Source organism: Melopsittacus undulatus, chromosome 6 (assembly GCF_012275295.1).
Source record: "Melopsittacus undulatus isolate bMelUnd1 chromosome 6, bMelUnd1.mat.Z, whole genome shotgun sequence".
Taxonomy (NCBI): Eukaryota; Metazoa; Chordata; class Aves; order Psittaciformes; family Psittaculidae; genus Melopsittacus; species Melopsittacus undulatus.
This window is the reverse complement of record NC_047532.1, coordinates 24233921-24253261: the sequence shown is the minus strand read 5'-3', so window position 1 is coordinate 24253261 and position 19341 is coordinate 24233921. Positions and strand designations below refer to the sequence as shown.

Genomic DNA, 19341 nt, shown 5'->3' with positions numbered 1-19341 from the left:
TGTCTGGAGAGTGTATCACTGAGTAAGTTTTCAAAGACATTCAGTACCACAGCATTCCAAATGCTGCTTTAAAAACAATGACCCTTTCCCCAAAACCCAAACCAAGTTCAAGTTTTCAGAGATGTCTCTCTTAACAAGCTCCTTAACCTGCCCCAAGCCCTATGCAATAGACTTAATAACCTCCATTCCCCTTAATATCATGGAGGAAACTAACAGGGTAGATGACAGAGATGCCAATGCTTATTGCTATAAAAAGCCAACTAAATCATGCCAGTAGAATATGAGTCTTGTCATGTTGATGGTGAATATCATTCTCCATAAGAGAAAGCTGTTGTTCAATATAAGCATTTCATTGACTCAAACCTGGAGAAGGCTCAAGAGTCTGCTGATGAACTTCAATAACAAAACTGACATTAAAATGGGAAACTCCTTTAAAAATTGCATTAAACATTATTTCTGTTTTCTGCACCACTCATCAGAGGCTGATAACACATCACATTGTACAAAAATGCAAGAGAAAATTACTGAATGCTTAAATGACGGATACCTGAGGGGGGCTTTCCCATTTTCTTAAAAAGTCTTCTTTGGCTTTGGCTAGGAACTCTTTCACTGAAAGCAGACCAAAAAAGTACAATTTAATTAGTGTAATTCATCATGAATGCAATGGAGATGCTTTGTTAGCAAAATATGCAAACTTCATTATCAACTTATTTCTTCAGCTTGTAATATGCTATTTTCTCCATGTATGAAAGCAAGCACCAATGCCTCTAGAGTTTTTACAGTATCTCCAGGTGGTCTCTAAGCTTTCTGGAGTAACTACGTCATTCTACAGAAATTCTACACCGGCTCTATTATCTCACAACACTGTACATGCAAGCAGGCTTTAAGGTGATGCAAGATGTTCTTAATTTGGCTGGGAAAAAACCACAAAAACCTGGCATTTACAACAGCCATTCCACTGACTTTTAATCATTTTTTGTTAAATAAAAGTTACATTTTCTTTCAGCTGCTTAAGCGTAATGCCAATCTCATTGCTTTTTCCCCTCATCACCTTCATTTAAAGGCTGTTTGCAAGCTCAAATAACAAATGGACAACATTACCGCAAGCAAAGACAAAGCACAGGGCTACACTGACACTGCACATTATGCATGCCCACAGTCAGAGAGAATAAGAACTTTTAATATTGATTTTCCATTGAAATTGAAGGAATGTGTAATAGTAAAATTCCGGATGGCTATTTAAAATGTGCACCAACATACTTCGTTGGATCATCTTTCACCTGTTTTATTTTTTTTTAATACTAATTCTCAGCCAGATCAAGGCAGATTACTTAATGCACCGTCATAAACAGGAAGTGTTTTAAGCATTGCTGAGGTTCTGAAAGAGTCACAGAATCAAGAAGAAAATATCCTACTGTTTTTGTGTTCTCTCAATTATTTCATGTAATAGAGCATTAATAACAGTGGATTTTCTGCACTGTGATGTTCTGCCACAAGCAACTTCTAAAAATACTGAGCAGTGTGCCAAGATTATTCTGGTTAATATCTAGAAATACATGTTTTAGCAACTGTAATTTACCTTCCAATGGTCATAAAAAAATAGGTTTATGGTGTTGTAAACAATCTGATTCTGCTGAATCAGAACTTTTTCGTGCTTTTCAAAGAATACTGGTGTCTACACAGACATCTCTTAAAATTCTCTTCTAGTACTGGTAGAGTTACAGCAACAGTAAAAGCAAGGGCAACCCTGGAGAAGGCTTGTCAGGAGTTGCTTTGTGTTCCTTTTTAACTCCCTCTCAAATGTGCCATGGGACTCAACTACCACAAAATACCCAAGGGAGGTTTATGGCTCCCACAGCCACTGACTCTGATGGAGGAGCAAATAACTGAGATTTCAGAAAAACTATCAAAAGTTCTGCCAGACCTCAAGGTCCAAATGGTGTTTAAAGCACAAGATCCACTCACAGTGAGATCACAAGCAGTATCAGAGAGGAAGAACATATTTATTACCCTAAATGTACGGCTAAGCAGAGTAAGAAAAACATAGTTTGCATCAAAGGAACTATTTTAAATTGGTATTAAAAACATAGTTTCTATCAAAGGAACTATTTTAAACTGGTATTAAAGCTCACTGAGAGTTAAAAATATTTCAGTGGGTAGTCAGTAAAAATGGTTGACATATTTCTCCTGTGTGGGGAAAAATATTTCCATTGTTTTTAAATTATGAGGGTTACTCATGCAATGACTTTTAATGATCCTAATTTGAGAAAAGGACAGGATTTCCTGTGGCATGAAATAATTTCTCAACACAGAAAAGGGAAGCTAACAGTGTCCAAATTCATGCCTGCTGATCCTTCTTCCTTTCAGGAGAACAGAGATGACTTGGTAAAATGATGACTAGTGATAAAGTTTTGAAATATCATCTTATATCAAAATAGCATAAACATTATTTTCTCTTAATAACAACAACAAAAACAAACAAACAAACAAAGAAACCCAAAGATGATCATTAAGATTACCAAAAAGCCAGGCCTTCAAACTTAAGTGGCTATAGCTTGGAAATGAACGTTAACTTTTACACTATATAGCACAGCCAAACCAAGAGATAACTGGTCTCTTTTTATGCTATTACAGTACATATCTTCAATATTCCTGATACTATCTCAATTGTTCATATAAATATTTTAAGCTTCCACATATTTTGCACTGAAATATAATTTACTCTGTATTTATGAAAACAATGACATTTACATATAGTCATCTTTCTGTTCTGCTTCTGGAACAAAGAATGGTGTCCATGAAAAAAATGTGATACAGCTGGAAATACTCAAATTGTGGGAGCATGAGAAAAATCTTTCATTTCTAGAATATCAGTAAGCCACAAACTCTCCTTCAACTGAACTTCTACATTATTTAACTTTATTTTCACCTTTTTTTCTTGGAAAGCAGCATTGAACACATTTTCAAAATAAAGCTATCTACATGTCACTCATCTATCTTAAAACGGCTATCTTTTAAAAATGATTTAATATTCTGTGGTGTGTTTTATTAGAATTGCATTTGCTTCCAAATGAGGAAATGGGTCAAACTATGCCTGTTTCTCATTTTCAGAGGTCACCTGGGCTCCTACACCACATCATTTGGTATGTGATTTCAAACAGAATTTAGGCAACCAAAGTGCATACATTTAAGTCACTTCTGAAAATAAGACCTAGAATTTGGAACAGGATAGGTAGTTTTGAAAAGTCTCTCTCCATCACAATACATTAGTTCTTGCTACAGGAGGACACATTTCATTTCTGCTTTTCAAGCACAGCATCAAAATTTATACCAACTAGATAGTAGTGGCCATTGGTATTACTGTGATGATTCAAACGAACAGGTTTATTAGACGATGGCTTAGAAGATTTCCTCAAGTGCACATTTTTAGCCACCTTATACTGTGACAATGTGACTCGTTTGCTTTGCTAGTCTTTAAACTATTCCTAGCTTCTATGACTTTGGGCACTAATGAAGGAATGAGCATACCAAAAGTCTCTATAGGTTCCACAAGGGTTTGCAGGAACATTCACCCACACAGATGAGATGATGAAGAGAGGAAAGAAAGAGAAGGAAAAAAGAAAAAAAAATTTATGCATTTCCACAATAAACACATAGAAAACACAAATACATTCCACCCGTTCCCCTCCCCACTCAAGAACGGACCCTTTAACAAACCAACCCTTTCCCACACAGACAAAATGACTCATGCTAAATCACAGAATGTTTGAGCAAAGAAAAGAGGAAAAAAACAAACCCAAAGGCGGCTAAATTCAGTATGAAAAAAAGATGATGCATCACAGAAATAAGCACAGCTTACAAAACTTCAACAGATCAAGCTGGCATCTTTAATCATTAATCTATTCCAGGACACACATCCAAGGAACTGTTGCTAACAAAAGTGTATCTATCTTCATCGCAGCATGCTGGATCACAATAAAACCTGTAATCGGGTGATCTTCCCACCACTTAGCACTTTGTTCCAGAAGACAGCATGTGTGAATTGCATGGCATGTGGTGCATAGCACAGAAATGGCAAGCAGTCTCAAAAAAAAAATTCACAATCAAATTTCGGTCCTTTTACCCAACAGCAGCAAAACGCCTCAAAAAGTCGCAACTGCACAGTCTAAGTTGCTGTATGCAAACTGGAATGCACATGGAAACCCTGTATGGTCACCGTATGATGAAATGATTTATTTTTGTAAGACTGCCAAAATAAAGAACTCAGCAAAGATGTTGACAAAAGGTTCCCATAAACACTGAAAAGCAAGGATCACTCATACAGTTGAGCAAAGTAAAGATGAGGGTGCAAAGAGTGCAGCAAAGATCATCCAACAGACCCTATTCAGACTGGTTTCACTGGTACAGCACAAGCTGGAGCAAAGGAGGCTGAAACTAAAGGCAGAAAAGCTCTTGCTTTACATGAGTAATAGCACCGGCAAGGGTGACAGCAGCACTCAAAACAACTGGACATGTGTGAGAGACTGAACTGAAATCAGACTCCATTGTCTCAAACATTGGTATGAGAAGCTGAGATGGGACTCCAAGGTCTACTGCCCAAGAGATGGGTGTGAGGACCTGAAATGGGACTCCACTGCCTGAGAGATGGGTAGGAGTAACTGAGGTAAGGCTCCTCTGCCCATTATCTCAAGGGTTGTTGCGAAGAATTGCTGCCCATTATCTCGAGGATTGCTACAGACATGTGCAGTTGAAGAGCTGTCTGCAAGAGCAGTGAAACTGGATGCTCATGATTTACCAGCAATGTGCAGTACATGGCATTAAGAAAAGAGGTATTCCCCCAAAACATAATAGACAGGAAAAACGTAATTGCTGTGTTGGACATCCTCCACCAATGACGACTACAGACCCTGGATGACTCCCACCACTACAGATGATAACTATGGGTCCTTGGGATGTCGCTGGATGCACAGTGGTGACTATCTCTGTACTCTTGAAGGCTTGCTTAATTTCTATCTTTTTTTTTCCAATCTGTTCTATCACATTTTTATAGTAATTACTAAACAAACTAACCGATTATGGTACTTGACCTCGACTGCATCTCAATTTCACTCTGGGGATCATGAATATTTCCGACACTGGGGTTTTCTCCAGCTGGACCTTGACAACGTGTCAGGAAGCACAGCAGCTGGAACTGGCGAGAATGTACCAGTGGTCCAGAGACTGAATAAGCATAAACACACAGCACAAACCTAGCTCTTTGTGCCCAGCAAGAACAATCGTTGGTAGAAGCATCAAGTTTTGTGCAATGCCAACACCTGAAGCATACAGTAAGAATATGAGGAGATTCAGAAAAAGGTTGTAAGAAACAGAGGACTCATGAAAGACTTCAAGCAGTTTTGTAACGTCTGCCTGCTTCAGTTCAAACCCTGGTCAGAAGAAATGCTATGGGCGCACACAGAGCTGGACAAGATATAAGCTATCCCCCTCATATAAAAGGTGGAGTGGGATTTTGCCTGCAGAGAGCTATACTCAGAACCAAGGCAACACGGTGATAAGCAGAAAACCTGCTGTAAGAGATTTCTAAGTGGAGTGCAACTGAAGATCCAAAGGTTCCTAGGTAATACTGGCATACAAAGAAGCATTAAAAAAAATACACCAACCAACCAAACCCAAACCAAAGCAAAACTCCATTGAAGCCACTGGAACTCCCAAATGCAGACTGTTATCTAACAGTATATTTACACAACACACAGTATTTTTGCCTGGGTTACTGATTAACATTTGTATGAAAAGTTAGCAAGCTTATAATAAAGAACTGTTAACAAAGGGTATGAGTACTATCAAGAGTACTCTGCCTAAAACATGGTTTAAAAGCAAGTGAATCCGAGGAAAGCTCCTGAAAAAAAAAAAAATTAAAGGGGTTAAGACCTCTCCATTGCAGGGATGAAATGACAGCAGAGGGGAAGGGGTCACAGATGGAGCAGTCCTGAAGAGTTACCTTTAATTACTGTGCCTTTCTCCCACCTCCCACATGCACTGTATTTGTTATTCTCAAGCACATATCCCATAAGAGGCAGCAAGACAGATTTTTTTTTTTGGGGGGGGGGGGGGGGGGGGGGTGGGGGAGAGGTTGGGGGGAAGTATCTGGATAGGACTGGATAGGAATCAATAGGATTTATGGCAAGAAAGCAAAAACTAAACTGATTAAGACTAAACATTGGGCATCACTACAAACCCCCATCTGCTGTGTTAAATGCCAATCTCTACTTGGTATTTAAAATGCCCTTTATAAAAATACAATTCACTTTCTGTTCCAAAATTGTAATATAATCATTTGAAGTTAGAACTAAATGAGCTATTTAATTAAATCTTCAACTTCCATGTAATGGAAAAATGAATATATATGAAGAGATTCTGGTAAATATACATGTATATTTCATTTTTAGACAACCAGTATTTATAGCCTTAAACATTATGGAGATGTATATAGATGCCTTAGTGCATCCTCTCGTTATGGTACCATATTTCAGAAGCAAGTCAGAAGAACATGATTCAAGTTGTCTCCCTCTTACAGGATTAACTGGTCACCTTGAATTTCTTTAGGTTTCTCTTTATTAGCAGGAGTAATAACACAAGACTCAGAGAAAGATTTCTCTACCCTGGCAAGTGTTTGAAAACGAACACAACTAAGTGTTAAATATTATTATACACTCAGAGGAAGTAGTGTGAGTACCAGTTAACATTTTAATAGCTGGTGAAGTGAAGGGAAATACATAAAAACACAAACTAAAATGATATCATTAAGCAGACTGTCAACACATACAAAAAGCTTTCCTTCTCACGATATAAAAACAACAGGGAAAAACAAGTCCAGTGTGATATAAGCCTGGTAAAGGGCAAGTCAATCTTGCCTTAGTGCTGCAGTGAGACACACATACCAGCCCCCCTGTGAAAAACTGACAAGCTATGATTTTGTCTTGTTCCTGCTCTAAGAGTTGCAAAGTCACTAAGGCTAGATTAATAAACTCTGCATCAATTTAATCTCTCATTTATCAAGTTTTTCACTTTGAGAACAGGGTTTTGACTTTATATTTCTTTTAAACACTAACTATGATAAAAAGAAGGGATGCAGAACAAACTAACTTGACAGCTTCAGTGGCTAAGAACTTTTCCTTCAGTTCACAACAAAACCAAACCCCAAAACCATATGGTGCAGTTCACCAAATAAGAAGAGCTTATTTGATGGAATACAAAATATGAATGACCATATAAGAATTATTAACTGCATCCAAATTTGCATCTAAATGGAAGCGCTAATAATCTAACTGCATGCTGTAAACATTTGTATGGAATCCTGGGAAGGACTGGTAGGAAACAGAGATCACAAGGGCATGGAAAAACCATGGAGTAAGTTGGGGGAGCAAAAGGATAAACAGCAAATTAAGATCAATTACAGCTGCAGTGCCCAAAGACTGAAAGAGAGCACTGGAACCTGATTTGGCAGGGTAAGGTTGTAGGGAACATGCAGGAATCAATTTCCAATGTGCAACAATTAGGAAATACAAATTGTACTTTTTCATTACAACTTTAACTTTGGAACACAGGCAAAATCCTTCTTTAACCCTATCCACATTTTTTAAGTTTAGACTGTATTTTGCCAGTTCTATGAAAACAAATTTACAACAATTAAGTGCTCTAAAAAGAACCCAGCTTTTCTTCCTCCCCCTCTCCCTCCCCTCCTTAACTTTTGTTTTCAGTGCTACAAGACTGTAATTTTAAGCTGTAAATTAAAGCTGAACTCCTAATGTTCACCTCTCCCCTTGGCTTGGCTGGTTGGCAACAGCCTATTAAACAGATGTGACAGATTTAAACAAACCAAAATAGGTTTTCACTACCAGAAATACCTTTGTTAAATTCTGAGGGGCAAACACTCTACTGCACACAACTACTGCAGTCAGACTGACTTTCTTCTTCCTTCTTCTGTTTTTAGAGAGAATAAAATCAATTTTGTTTCCAAATCCACTTTTCAGTCTTTTCCCCTTATTTTTTTTTTCCTTAAATCATAAAGTATGGGTCCGAACAGAGGGACTGAACCTGGCTAATGCTGGAAGTACAGTACGACAGAGAACACCCTGTGGAGACAGGCCCAAACCCAACTAACAGTCACTCAGTGTGAATCCCTGAAATCTTGCTTAAACTCCCCCAAACTTATGTAAATCAGTAAATTTATTCAGTCACGAACATATCAAATCTTGTACTAGCTCTGCTTAGCAGAGTTGTACATGTGTGTATGTCCTGATTCAATCATTTTCCACCATAAAAAATACAGATGAGACAAAACCTCTGCCTTCTTCACCTAAAGGAGAATCCAGACCCAATTAAAAAAAGTGGCTTCTCCATCAAAAAAACATAGAGACAAATGCCAAAAAAATGGAAACAACCAACCAAAGCCTATGAAGTGGTAAACATTCCAGCCCTCACAGTGTTCAAGGCCAGGCTGGACAGAGCTTTTGGGTGACATAGTCTAGGACGAGGCATTTCTGAACATGGCAGGGAGGCTGGAAATAGATGATCTCAATGTCCTTTCCAACCCAAGCCATTCCATGACTCTATGAACCACACTGGGATTTACTATTCAAATGCTAAATTACTGATTATATGCAAGACATCCTCAAATGCAGACAAGCAGAAATAGCTTCATCTAAACATCCAAGCACAGGACCTGTCATAAAGTCTCCTGCAGATTCCTGGTGGGAAAGAGGTATTCCATCTCTTCCGGTATTTTGCTCCTTCAGGACTTGTTCTTAACCAAGCTTTCTTTTCAAGTTAAAGCATTCTTAGCTTTTGCTGATTGATTAGAGGCAATTTTTTGTTCCAGTTCTCTGAACCAGTAGATCTGGCATCCAGTTAGTTCTGGAATATGTTAAAACTAAGCTTTGGAAAGGAGTTTCTCTCATTCCTTCTTCCTGCTCTTAAAGCATTAATTGAAAGGAATTATTCCAGACTGCTGGAGACAACAGATCTGTAAATCTGCTTCCTTTCTTGCAATAATCCACACACTTAGAGGCTTAAAAGCGCAAGAAATAGTGGTTTGATTTGTTAGACCATAGCTCAGTGTTCAGAAGGGGCAGGTATAAATACAAAGTATCCCAGTCCCATCCTTCCACAGCCACTGGCTCCTGCCACTCTATCATGACCTTCCTTGAAAGAGCAAAAGCATCCTTGTGGCTGACTGCCAAGACAGGTCAGGGAATTAGGCCAGATTAAAAAGTAATGGACAGAAGGCAGGGCAGGGCAGGCCATGGGAAGCTAATTTTAATCCAGAGCAACTCGCAGTTCTTTCCATCACATGAAAGCTTCTCCTGGGGTGATGGAAGGGAAATGTGGGGTGGAAATGAGCAAACATGTGGGGCAGGAGAACCACTCATTTTCTGAAGGAGTACCAGTTTGTGCTAGTGTAACGTGACCACAAAGTGTGGCAATGCCTACTGAACAGGCTTCTGATAAATAATTCCAATTTTCAATTATTAATTTTCAATTATTAGATAAGTTAATGCTATTAACATAAAATTTCAAATTAATAAATAATAAGTTTAATACAATTACTTTCAATGCAGTACTTAACACTCCCTACATATAAAATTAGTTCATACAGAAAAGGTTACATGAAGAAATCTTTAACACATAGAATTCTCAATCATCAGACGTTGATATGCTTTGTGAGCAATAAGAAACTAAGTTTCACCTGTGCAGTACCACCTACTGTAGTTGTAGCTAAACTTTACCCACCATAATCTAAAATGCTGCAAGTACCACAGGACCTATAGTGTAAAAAGACCACCTTTGCTGTGTAACAGGTATTACTTTACAAAGAAAATAGAAAACTTGGCGAGAATTGTGAAAATTCAAACACCTCATGTTTCTACAGCGCATATATTTCCATGGTTACCATGTGTGAAAAAAATCCCCAATACATTTTAAGAATGAGCTCCAAGAACAAGATTTTCTAAGGTACTACTATGAAATATCTTGCAAACGTATCACATTCTTTAGTAAATGTTCTTAGCCAATTCTAGTAGATAAATACTAATATACATAATAATCAAATTTTCCTCTTACCATCAAAACTACATACCAAGCACAAGATTTATGGCACCTCCTGCAGTTTTCCTCCAGGTAAGCCACCCATCCCTCCACTCTGTTTAAGATCCTGTCTAACTGGCTAGCACCAACTTTCCTCTCTATATTACTGCTCCATCTTCTCTCTTTGTAAAAGCTCAGTGACTAAAATGGATAATATATTACTGGGCAGCTATCACTGGAAGTATGTATTATAGTTAGACTATTAGAAACTGTAAGCAGGTAGTTGATCTGATCCACATATTGGTTAATAAATCCCCTAAAGAAGGCAATGCCTCTCATAATACTAGATACACACTCATGGACAAATACCCTTTGCTTTAGAAGCAATCCGAGTTTTACTGAACTCTTTTCTTCCTTATACTCCAAACTAAACAATTATAAGGGCTGTTGACTGCATGGATGGACTTTACAAGTGACTTGAAAAGGGCAACTCTTGTCCTACTTTTTGTTTTTTCAAGTATTTCATACAAGGCATCAAAATACTTGTAGATACTCCAGTCTTGGTTCAACTGCACTCATTCTAAGTCTGCTTCCCACAAAAGTTACCTTGTCCCAGGTCTCACAATAACAAAATGACACAGACTTTCATACACATGCACTGGGATCAGTAGGACGTATCTTCACAGCTGTCAGGATAAAACAGCAAAATAGCTCTTCATCTCATTGCAAGACTTGAGCTTCTGACACATCGCCACGCTGATATATCCTCCACAGAACGGGCTTTCCATATTTACAGGAAAGGGTTGCCTGCAGTAACTAGCCAAGCAGAAGTTCATTTATAACCTTAAATAGCAGAGAGGGTGACTTCCTGAATAAGGAAGTCTTATACAAATAAACACACTTCACAATTCAACACAGTGAGTGAACAACAAATTTGTTTTCCTCAGGATTAGGGCAAGCAATAAGTAGGTGAGAGTGTTTATTATCCATTCTGATAAAGAATGGGACTTTAGAGAGAAACTGGTTAAAGTCAGTGCTAATTTGGATAAAAGGCAGGCATGAAACTTGAAGAGAACTGAGCTGCAAATCCTGACAAAAAAAATTAAAAAACCCTAAGCCACATGAATTCTTGATGGGGTGGAGTATCTGCCAGCAACTCGAATGAATAAAGGAAAACACCAGAAACATTATTCAAGTTACAAAACAGCCCATAAGAACCTCAATAATTAAAGCTGAGAAACTCCTGCTGTGAACTTTGGCCTGCAACAGCAATACCAGCAGCAACTCTTAGAGGAACCAGCAACAAATAATTACCTAAACAATTTGAAATGCAAACTAAAAACAAAGGAAAGAATAAAATTATTCTTGTAACAAAATATCCATCAGAACTGTAACAACTGGGACTAAAGTAAGTCACAATTCAAGAAATACAAAACTGAAATATACCAAACACCCTTTTCTTTAGAAGAAACCTCTATTTTATTAAACTGTTTGCTTAGACCCCAAACAGAGCACCCTGGGGGACTGTATGAATTCAATTTAAGAACTACATCAACACAACTCTTGTGTCGCCTTTTCTTTTTCCAAAATTGTGTACAAAAATCAGAACAAAGCATGAACCCAGATCAACACCAAAGAAATTATCCTAGTTCCACTGTCAGAGGCTAAGGTGTAACATTGGGGAATTTTTGAAAGGAAGAATCTATCAGTCTCATAAGCCACATGTATGAAGATACGGCACCTGAAAATTCCATGGCATCCTTCCATTTTCTGCAGTCTTTTCAGCAGTAGAAATAATTAGTTGCTACTTCTTGTCCTTCTCCCTTACAGGATGTTCCCAATGCACGTAACTATGTACACTGCCTCCCTTTACCCCCGCTCCTGAACCACTCCTGTTCTCCAGTGCAAAGCTGGACAATAATTCAGCAGTCTGTCAGCATTGCTCACCCTCTTTCCTCATATCTTCCATCTGTCTCCACACACATTTGGTAACTACTGTATTATTAGCTTAAATGTCTATACCAGCAATTACCTCTATCTACAGTATTTGAAAGTACTGGCCTGGCCATGTACTTGGTGATACTTGGAATCATTAAGCCTATTCCTAGTGAAACAGAAGGTCTAGCAGAGTAGCACCTTTCAGAACTAGGAGCTGGGGCTATGGAAGTTAGTTTCATCTGTTCAAGATGTTCAACAACAAAGCCCCAAAACCACAGAAATAGAAAAAGAGTTTTTCCTTCTTTCAAGTCTTTTCAGAAAAACAATCATATAAAGTGGAGCTCTCCGGGATGGGGGTGCAAAGCAGGGAGAAGTAAAGCAATTGTACCTGCAATTGAACAAAATCTTGGCAGTCTCTCACAAGAGGAGTATCTGATTTTATTCACTGATGGGGCAAAGTGACACTGCTGCAGTGAAGACCACAACAAAAATGCACTGAAAAGCAGAAGTTGTTTACATGGGGAAATGTTTACAGCAAAGACAATCTAATCATAGAATCATAGAACAGTTAGGGTTGGAAAGGACCTTAAGATCATCTGCTTCCAACCCCCCTGCCATGGGCAGGGACACCTCACACTAAACCATATCACCCAAGGTTTCGTCCAACCTGGCCTTGAACACTGCCAGGGATGGAGCATTCACAACCTCCCTGGGCAACCCATTCCAGTACCTCACCACCCTAACAGTAAAGAATTTCTTCCTTATACCTAATCTAAACTTCCCCTGTTTAAATTTTAACCTGTTACCCCTTGTCCTATCACTACAGTCCCTAATGAACAGTCCCTCCCCAGCATCCCTATAGGCCCCCTTCAGATACTGGAAGGCTGCTATGAGGTCTCCACGCAGCCTCACTTGACAAAGCAAGATTTTGTCACCTTCCCCTTGTCAAAATTAGACATCTCATTTATAGACCTTTTTGACTGCGAGCTGACACTTTGTAGAAGTTGCAGCTATTTATTTCTATTTTTAATGGAACTGGGAGCCTGGATGTCAAGATGAATGAAATCTACAGATGCAAATTGCAGGATAAAGCCCCAGGGAAAAAAAAAAAACCCAAAACCAACCCCACCACCTCCTAGGAGAAAAAAAACAAAACAAAACAAAACAAACAATATAAATCAATAAAACACCTTTAACCTCTTTTTCACCTCATTCATAAAGGTTTTTTTTTCCTTAAGATGACTCAATCACACCAGTATACCCCCCAAAATACCCCAACACCCAAGCAGCAAAATTCATAGAGCTGATTTCCACAAACCTTAATTCCTGAGGAAGCTACAACCTAACAGTAAGAGAAACAGAGAAAAGGATGATGGAAAACCCAGCCTGGTAACTGGTGAAAAGCAGAGACTTTCTGACCCAGCAAGAGACCTCTCCATCAATGGACAAAGGCTGCAGGTTTCAGCCTCACTTCCAGAGAGCCTGTTCAGGGGCAGGTGTTGGTGGGGCAGTCCATCTGCTGTGTACCCCACTCCCCACCGGCATCCTGCCTGCCAGCATCCCCACAGGGCTGCAGGGAGAACACAGAGGAAGCCAGGCCATCTCCTTCAGGGACAGACCGCATTAAGGTTTACTTGAACAGCCACAGCAGCACTGCAACCTAAATCTCCATAAGGTACATACAAAGTTCTGAACCCCTGTTTTATAACTGTACCAGTTCTGGTATCTGTCTGTTGTACTTTGTACACCAAGGAAACAACAGACACACTTTCTAATTGCAGAGAAGATGACCTCAACACATTTGTATGATGTAAATATATGTATAAGCTATATATATGATATTAGATAAGGCAGTGGGATGGCTCCTCCCACTCTTTTATCTTATGCCATGTACTAAAGTGAAACCTTTGTAAAAATGGTCCTTTAAATTCACAGAATAAAGCGAAACCACACAAACACACAAACCCGATATACATGATTAACTGTTTATTCTTTTCAAGCAATCTCTAACCATCTCAAGTCATCTTCTAAAGCTCCAGACTATCTGCTTGAAACAAAAAAAGCAGCATTTCAGGAACAAACATATTAGAGCTTTTTGCAAACAATTTCAATTGATAGCTGTTTCCAAGGAAATAAATGTGCAGAGTTCATATATTTAGATACAACTTTCAATAATATTCCAAAAAAGAATATAGTACCTCATAATTCCATTACAATCAAAGAACCTTGTAATAAGTAGTCACAATGGCTTTGGAAAGCAAATACCTGCCTGTAAGTTTACTAGATCTATTATAGTACCTCATTTCAAATGAGAATCCCCTCCCCTACTTCCATGAATGACCTCAACTATTCTGCTATCCCACCATTTAGAAAGAATAAAACCCATAGAAAAATAGGCTGGTTCAGATGAAAATCGATGAATGCCAATTTAGAATTTTTAGGTGACAATTATATTAATTTCAGAAAGCCTCTCTGTTTTATATCAATTCACATAAAATAATTATGAGTGGCACAGAAAATTAAGTGAACTGATGTGTATCATTCAATGATTAAATTTTCCAAATCAGATTGTGCCTTAATGATTTGTAACAGTTATTTCTAAAAGAAATATTTTAAATAAAATTTCAAATACTAAGTACCAGTTATGCAAAGCAAAATATCTAATAAAAACTGCAATACTTTAAGACTAATCATTTTTAACAGAAACCCACAGTGAGCCGATTACAAAAACAAAGAGATCAGTAGTCAATGCAGCTATGCAGACAAGAAAGAGAAACCTAGTAGATTTTTCCTGACTGTAAAGACTGAACAAAAAAATCATGATAAAGGGAACAGGAAAGACTTACCATTCATGTTGAAAAGCCAGCTTTCAGAAACATATTGCTCCTAATATTAATCCAACGGCTGATGAAGTATTTTAATCTCTACCAAATCAGTGCTCCAATATCTAAACACACTTATACAGTAATTGGAAAGAGAGAGCACACAGAATCCAGAGAGCTGCCCTTCCTTGTAAGCTCCTTGCGATGCAAAAAAAAAAAAAAACAACTATGAAGGCACAAGATACCAGTAGTAAACCAAAATCAATATTCAGGACACAGGGATTCAGTTTTGCTCATTAAACTACTACTGTTCTGACCAGCGCTACCTATTCATGTCTAAAGCAACGCAAAATGGCAGGGGGAAAAAAAAGCATGCAAACACCAGGAGGTTTAAGATGTTCTCAATTATATCAAGCACTGGTTGTTTCCATGGCAACCTTAGACCAGAATTATCTGTTGACTTGTACCCAAGTAGCAGTTATTCTAAAGCCTGAATTAATTCACACAATATACTCTGTACATTATTTCATCTTTCACATATATTTTTCTCTACAGACACACATACAGATAGTAATTATTCATCTAAATTTCTGTAAGTCATTCCATGGCATTGGGAAGTATACCACTATTATTTTGAATCAGTTCGAGACCAAATAATATTCTTTTGACTATTCATCACTATTCATCAGTTGCAATTTAGAGACTATGAAGATGACAGAAAGACACACTAATGGTGACTCTCCTGACCATCTGAATTATGCTAGTTGATAGGGTTCTCTTATTATGCAGATTTGCAAAATATCTGTATCAGTTAAAGAGATTCACACTGATCTTACTGTCTTTACATTCAAAACCAAGCACCCTCATTCTCTTTTCCTTTCCAATCTCAATCTTTGAGACTGAAAGAGCAACAAGCAACTAAGAAAACAGAACAAAATCAAAATGTAGGTTCCATACAGTTTTAAGTAGTCAAGACGTCTAAACTAAGAACAAAATACACTGTTCCGATGACTATCATCACAGCTCTTTCATCCTTTGGCTGTGCAACACAACTGACCCGGTTACCAGTTCAGGCTGTACAATCACATATGTGCTCAGTCAGCTTTTTAAAACAGATTCCAAGGCCTGCAGTGCCCTAACCCACCTCTGCCCCACTGGATTCCGAGGATTTACACAACACATTAATTTCAAGCATCAACCAAGAATCCAAAGTACCATGTTTTACATATCAAAATAAAGAAGCAAAGACATTCTATTTCAAAACCAATCACTGAAAAAACCCTAAGACCATAGACCACATGACAAATTACTCAAATCCACAACAGCAGACAGACAACTCAAACAAGAAGTTCACGCAGCAAGCAGCAGCTCCTTCCCCTACACCAAACGCACAGCTTCATCAGTAACTGCTAGTAGAAGGATATACATAAAACTGGACACGTTACAGTACCTCATCATACCAGAATGTATAAATACATTAACTTCCTTTTCAAATGGATTCTATTGGAAACCTAAATGAGCAAAATTCTGAGAAGTCATTTTTCAACTTTTTTCAGGTACTAAAAGCAGTGCTTTTGCCTCAAGTTTAAAGAGTAATAAATCATGCTGTCTGCTATGCAGCTTCACTCAAGACCTTACACCAGTATCTCTAAGTTGCCATGATATGAGCCTAATAATTGAGAATATTCAAATATCCTTGCAAGTCAAACACCAGTATCTTTCTTAACCAATGCTTTTTCATTGAACTTTCTGTAAAATGAATCTACTACCCAAATTCAGCAATGCTATTCAATTCTATGACATTGAACTCTCAGGTATAAAAAAAACAAACAAAAAGTCCAACACTCTGTTTTGCTTTAATTTCTCACAAATCATGTATTTTTCTGAAGATATGAGTCAATTGTGGACAGAAACACTCCCTCCACTCTACTCCTTCTCTATCACTCCTTCACTTACAGTGATAGTGAAATGAGAATCTTGAAATGCAGACTTAGTCCATGTGCACCTGCAGTATTTTATCATTTTTAAAAAATAATTACAAATTGGGATTAAAGGTTCAGGATATAGACTATGAATTTCACCCCAAAACTAAAGCTACATAATTTACCACCATTCAGCTACGAGCTCAGTAACTCTGGCTCAGAAAAACTGCATGTAACCACTGTGCTTAATTATGACTTAAAATAGCATTCGTGCAACAGCCATTTTCACCATGTTTATCATCAAGAGACATGACAGTCCATTTCCTCATCAAGCATATCACACGAGGAAACCTGCCTTAACCATAGGGGAAAAAAGTAGTAGAGACTTGTACACAAACAGGTCACAATTTGTAAGTGTCAGTAGGTCAATGCCATTTTTTTCTTCATGTTCTATATACAAAAATGCTTCAGAATTGTTTTTTCAAATAGCTATTTGCATAAAAAAATAAGAGCTTCTACATAAGCACAAGTATGCCTCTATTTTTACCAAGCTAAAACCATTTTGGAGAAGTGGAAGCTCAGAATTTGTGCACTTCCATCACTTATCTTCCTAACAAAACTAGTTGATCCTTTCCTCTCTCATTTGGGAGCCCTAGATTTAATCTATTTTAGGCCAATGCATTAACACCTTTTTGTTTCCATGTTTACTGCTTATCCTCTGAGAACAGATTCACTCCCTACTCAAATAATATTTTAAATTGAAAGCAGAGAGATGTATAAAACCAGATTTTCTTCATGGCAATACTGTGATGCTAAGCATTTCCAATAAGGCGTATTTTCCACTGCAATAATTGTGCTATCTCAAATCCATCAATGAATCTGAAATCTGGAACAAAATTATCATCTATTACCATATTGTAACATTTTAAAATGAGTATTTAACCACAGAGACAATAATTGCTTTGCAAAATAATGCATGGCTTTAAAAGAAAAATATGAAAATCAAATGTCAATTTATTTAGATTGTGGTATTTTTTGAAATCTCTCACTTATTACCCAAAATGCAATCATGAAAAGTTTTAATCCATCAAAATAATACTGTAGACTGCGCACTAATCAAGAAATTAAGGCTAATGATAGCACATTAAATTAGTAAATAATAGTTAAAACCAAACACAATTTAACGGTTTAATACTGGATAGAGTATACATATAGATGTATACATGCCTTAAAATAAAATGATGAATGATAAGAAGCCTTGTAATTAGAAGTTTAATCTGTGCAGCAATGCCCACCTATTACAGAGTTTAAACATTGCAATCTTGAATGAGTTTTCTATTTCTGCTGAACTGATTCAATTTGAAAATGAAAGAAATAATTCAGAAGTAAATATCGGGGTGGGGGCTTGCCCAAACGTCAACTGTGCTTTATGAGAAAAGAAGGGACAAGAGATGAATTATTCTGCCAGCCACCAGTCCACCATGAGCCAGACCCCCAGCCCCTCTGCCAGATGCAACATGCTAGTCTTCAAATTAATACCTCTAGGTAAGGAATCATAAAATTGCCTCTTGAACGTAACAGAGATCAGCGTTCATATTTGATTACAAACATGCAAGTTCTGCACTTCCTAAGCAAATGAAGAGCAAGTATCTATAAACAACTCCCCTACTTACTTGATTTGTCCCATAGGACAGCAGGCTCAGAGCAATGTTGGCTCCCATTTTCCAGAGCCGCTCTCTGCTCATGTGCACCACTTTTTGAATGCCTATGGAAAAGACGATTAGCAAAACCTTCCAGCCTCTGCAGGGCTGTGGCAGTCCCTGTGCACTGGTTACAAGGTAGCTCCTTCTGAGCTGCCATCTATACACACCAGCGACTTTTACAAAAGCAAAAGAGAAAATACCTAAAAGGGAGCTGGACAACCCAGAGCCACTCAAAGCTATGCATGTGTCAGGCTTCCTGTATGCAGTGTTTTCTAACCACTACTCTCTTCTACTTCCTGTTAAGAAAAGCTGCATAATATACTGGTTTATACTGCTCACTCTCTTTTTATGTCAATCAAAAAGTAGGTTCGTTTTGTTTGTTTATAAATGTGTAATAATGGCTACAGCATGCGTTCTCACAGCTTTTTAATACCTCGTATTTTATATTTAAATACACATTTTATGTTAAAATACTACAAATGACTTGTTCAGAAGTAAAGATCAAAAGGTAGATCTATTTTTTTTCATTTACCACAACCATGCGTGAACAAAAGTGACTGTTCTGCAGTTCTTCCCGTTATTAAGATGAAGTACTACCATCTTCACAGCAAACGTATCAGTTGTAATCTAATCATTAGTAATCTCGTGTTTTCAACTAAACAACTTTCTAAGTAAGGAGTTTACTTGCACAAACTACTGAATAAGTTATTATTTTATTATGGGGGGAAGGGAAAAGAATTTTTCTCCTCTGAAAAAAATCAGACTGAAGAAGTTGAATTCTAACGTTCATATAAACACAACTGCATTATACTTATCCAAATTGGATTCTGTTTACTCCAGGAATGAACTCAATGATTTTAATTTTTTTCAAGA

At 37.7% G+C, this 19341-nt stretch overlaps 1 protein-coding gene across 4 annotated transcripts in view; it reads right to left on the bottom strand.

Moving 5' to 3' along the window:
- Positions 1-19341, bottom strand: part of PRKACB (protein kinase cAMP-activated catalytic subunit beta) — a 73291-nt gene that overhangs the window by 18642 nt on the left and 35308 nt on the right. For 2 of the 4 annotated variants that reach the window (XM_034064385.1, XM_031050665.2), the window contains exon 2: positions 548-609. In XM_034064385.1, the coding sequence (XP_033920276.1) occupies positions 548-609 (62 nt within the window). Of the gene's footprint in view, positions 1-547; positions 610-3528; positions 3538-18438; positions 18636-19341 lie in introns of those variants that run through there. The other 2 variants (XM_034064384.1, XM_005151032.4) reach the window with 2 other exon arrangements.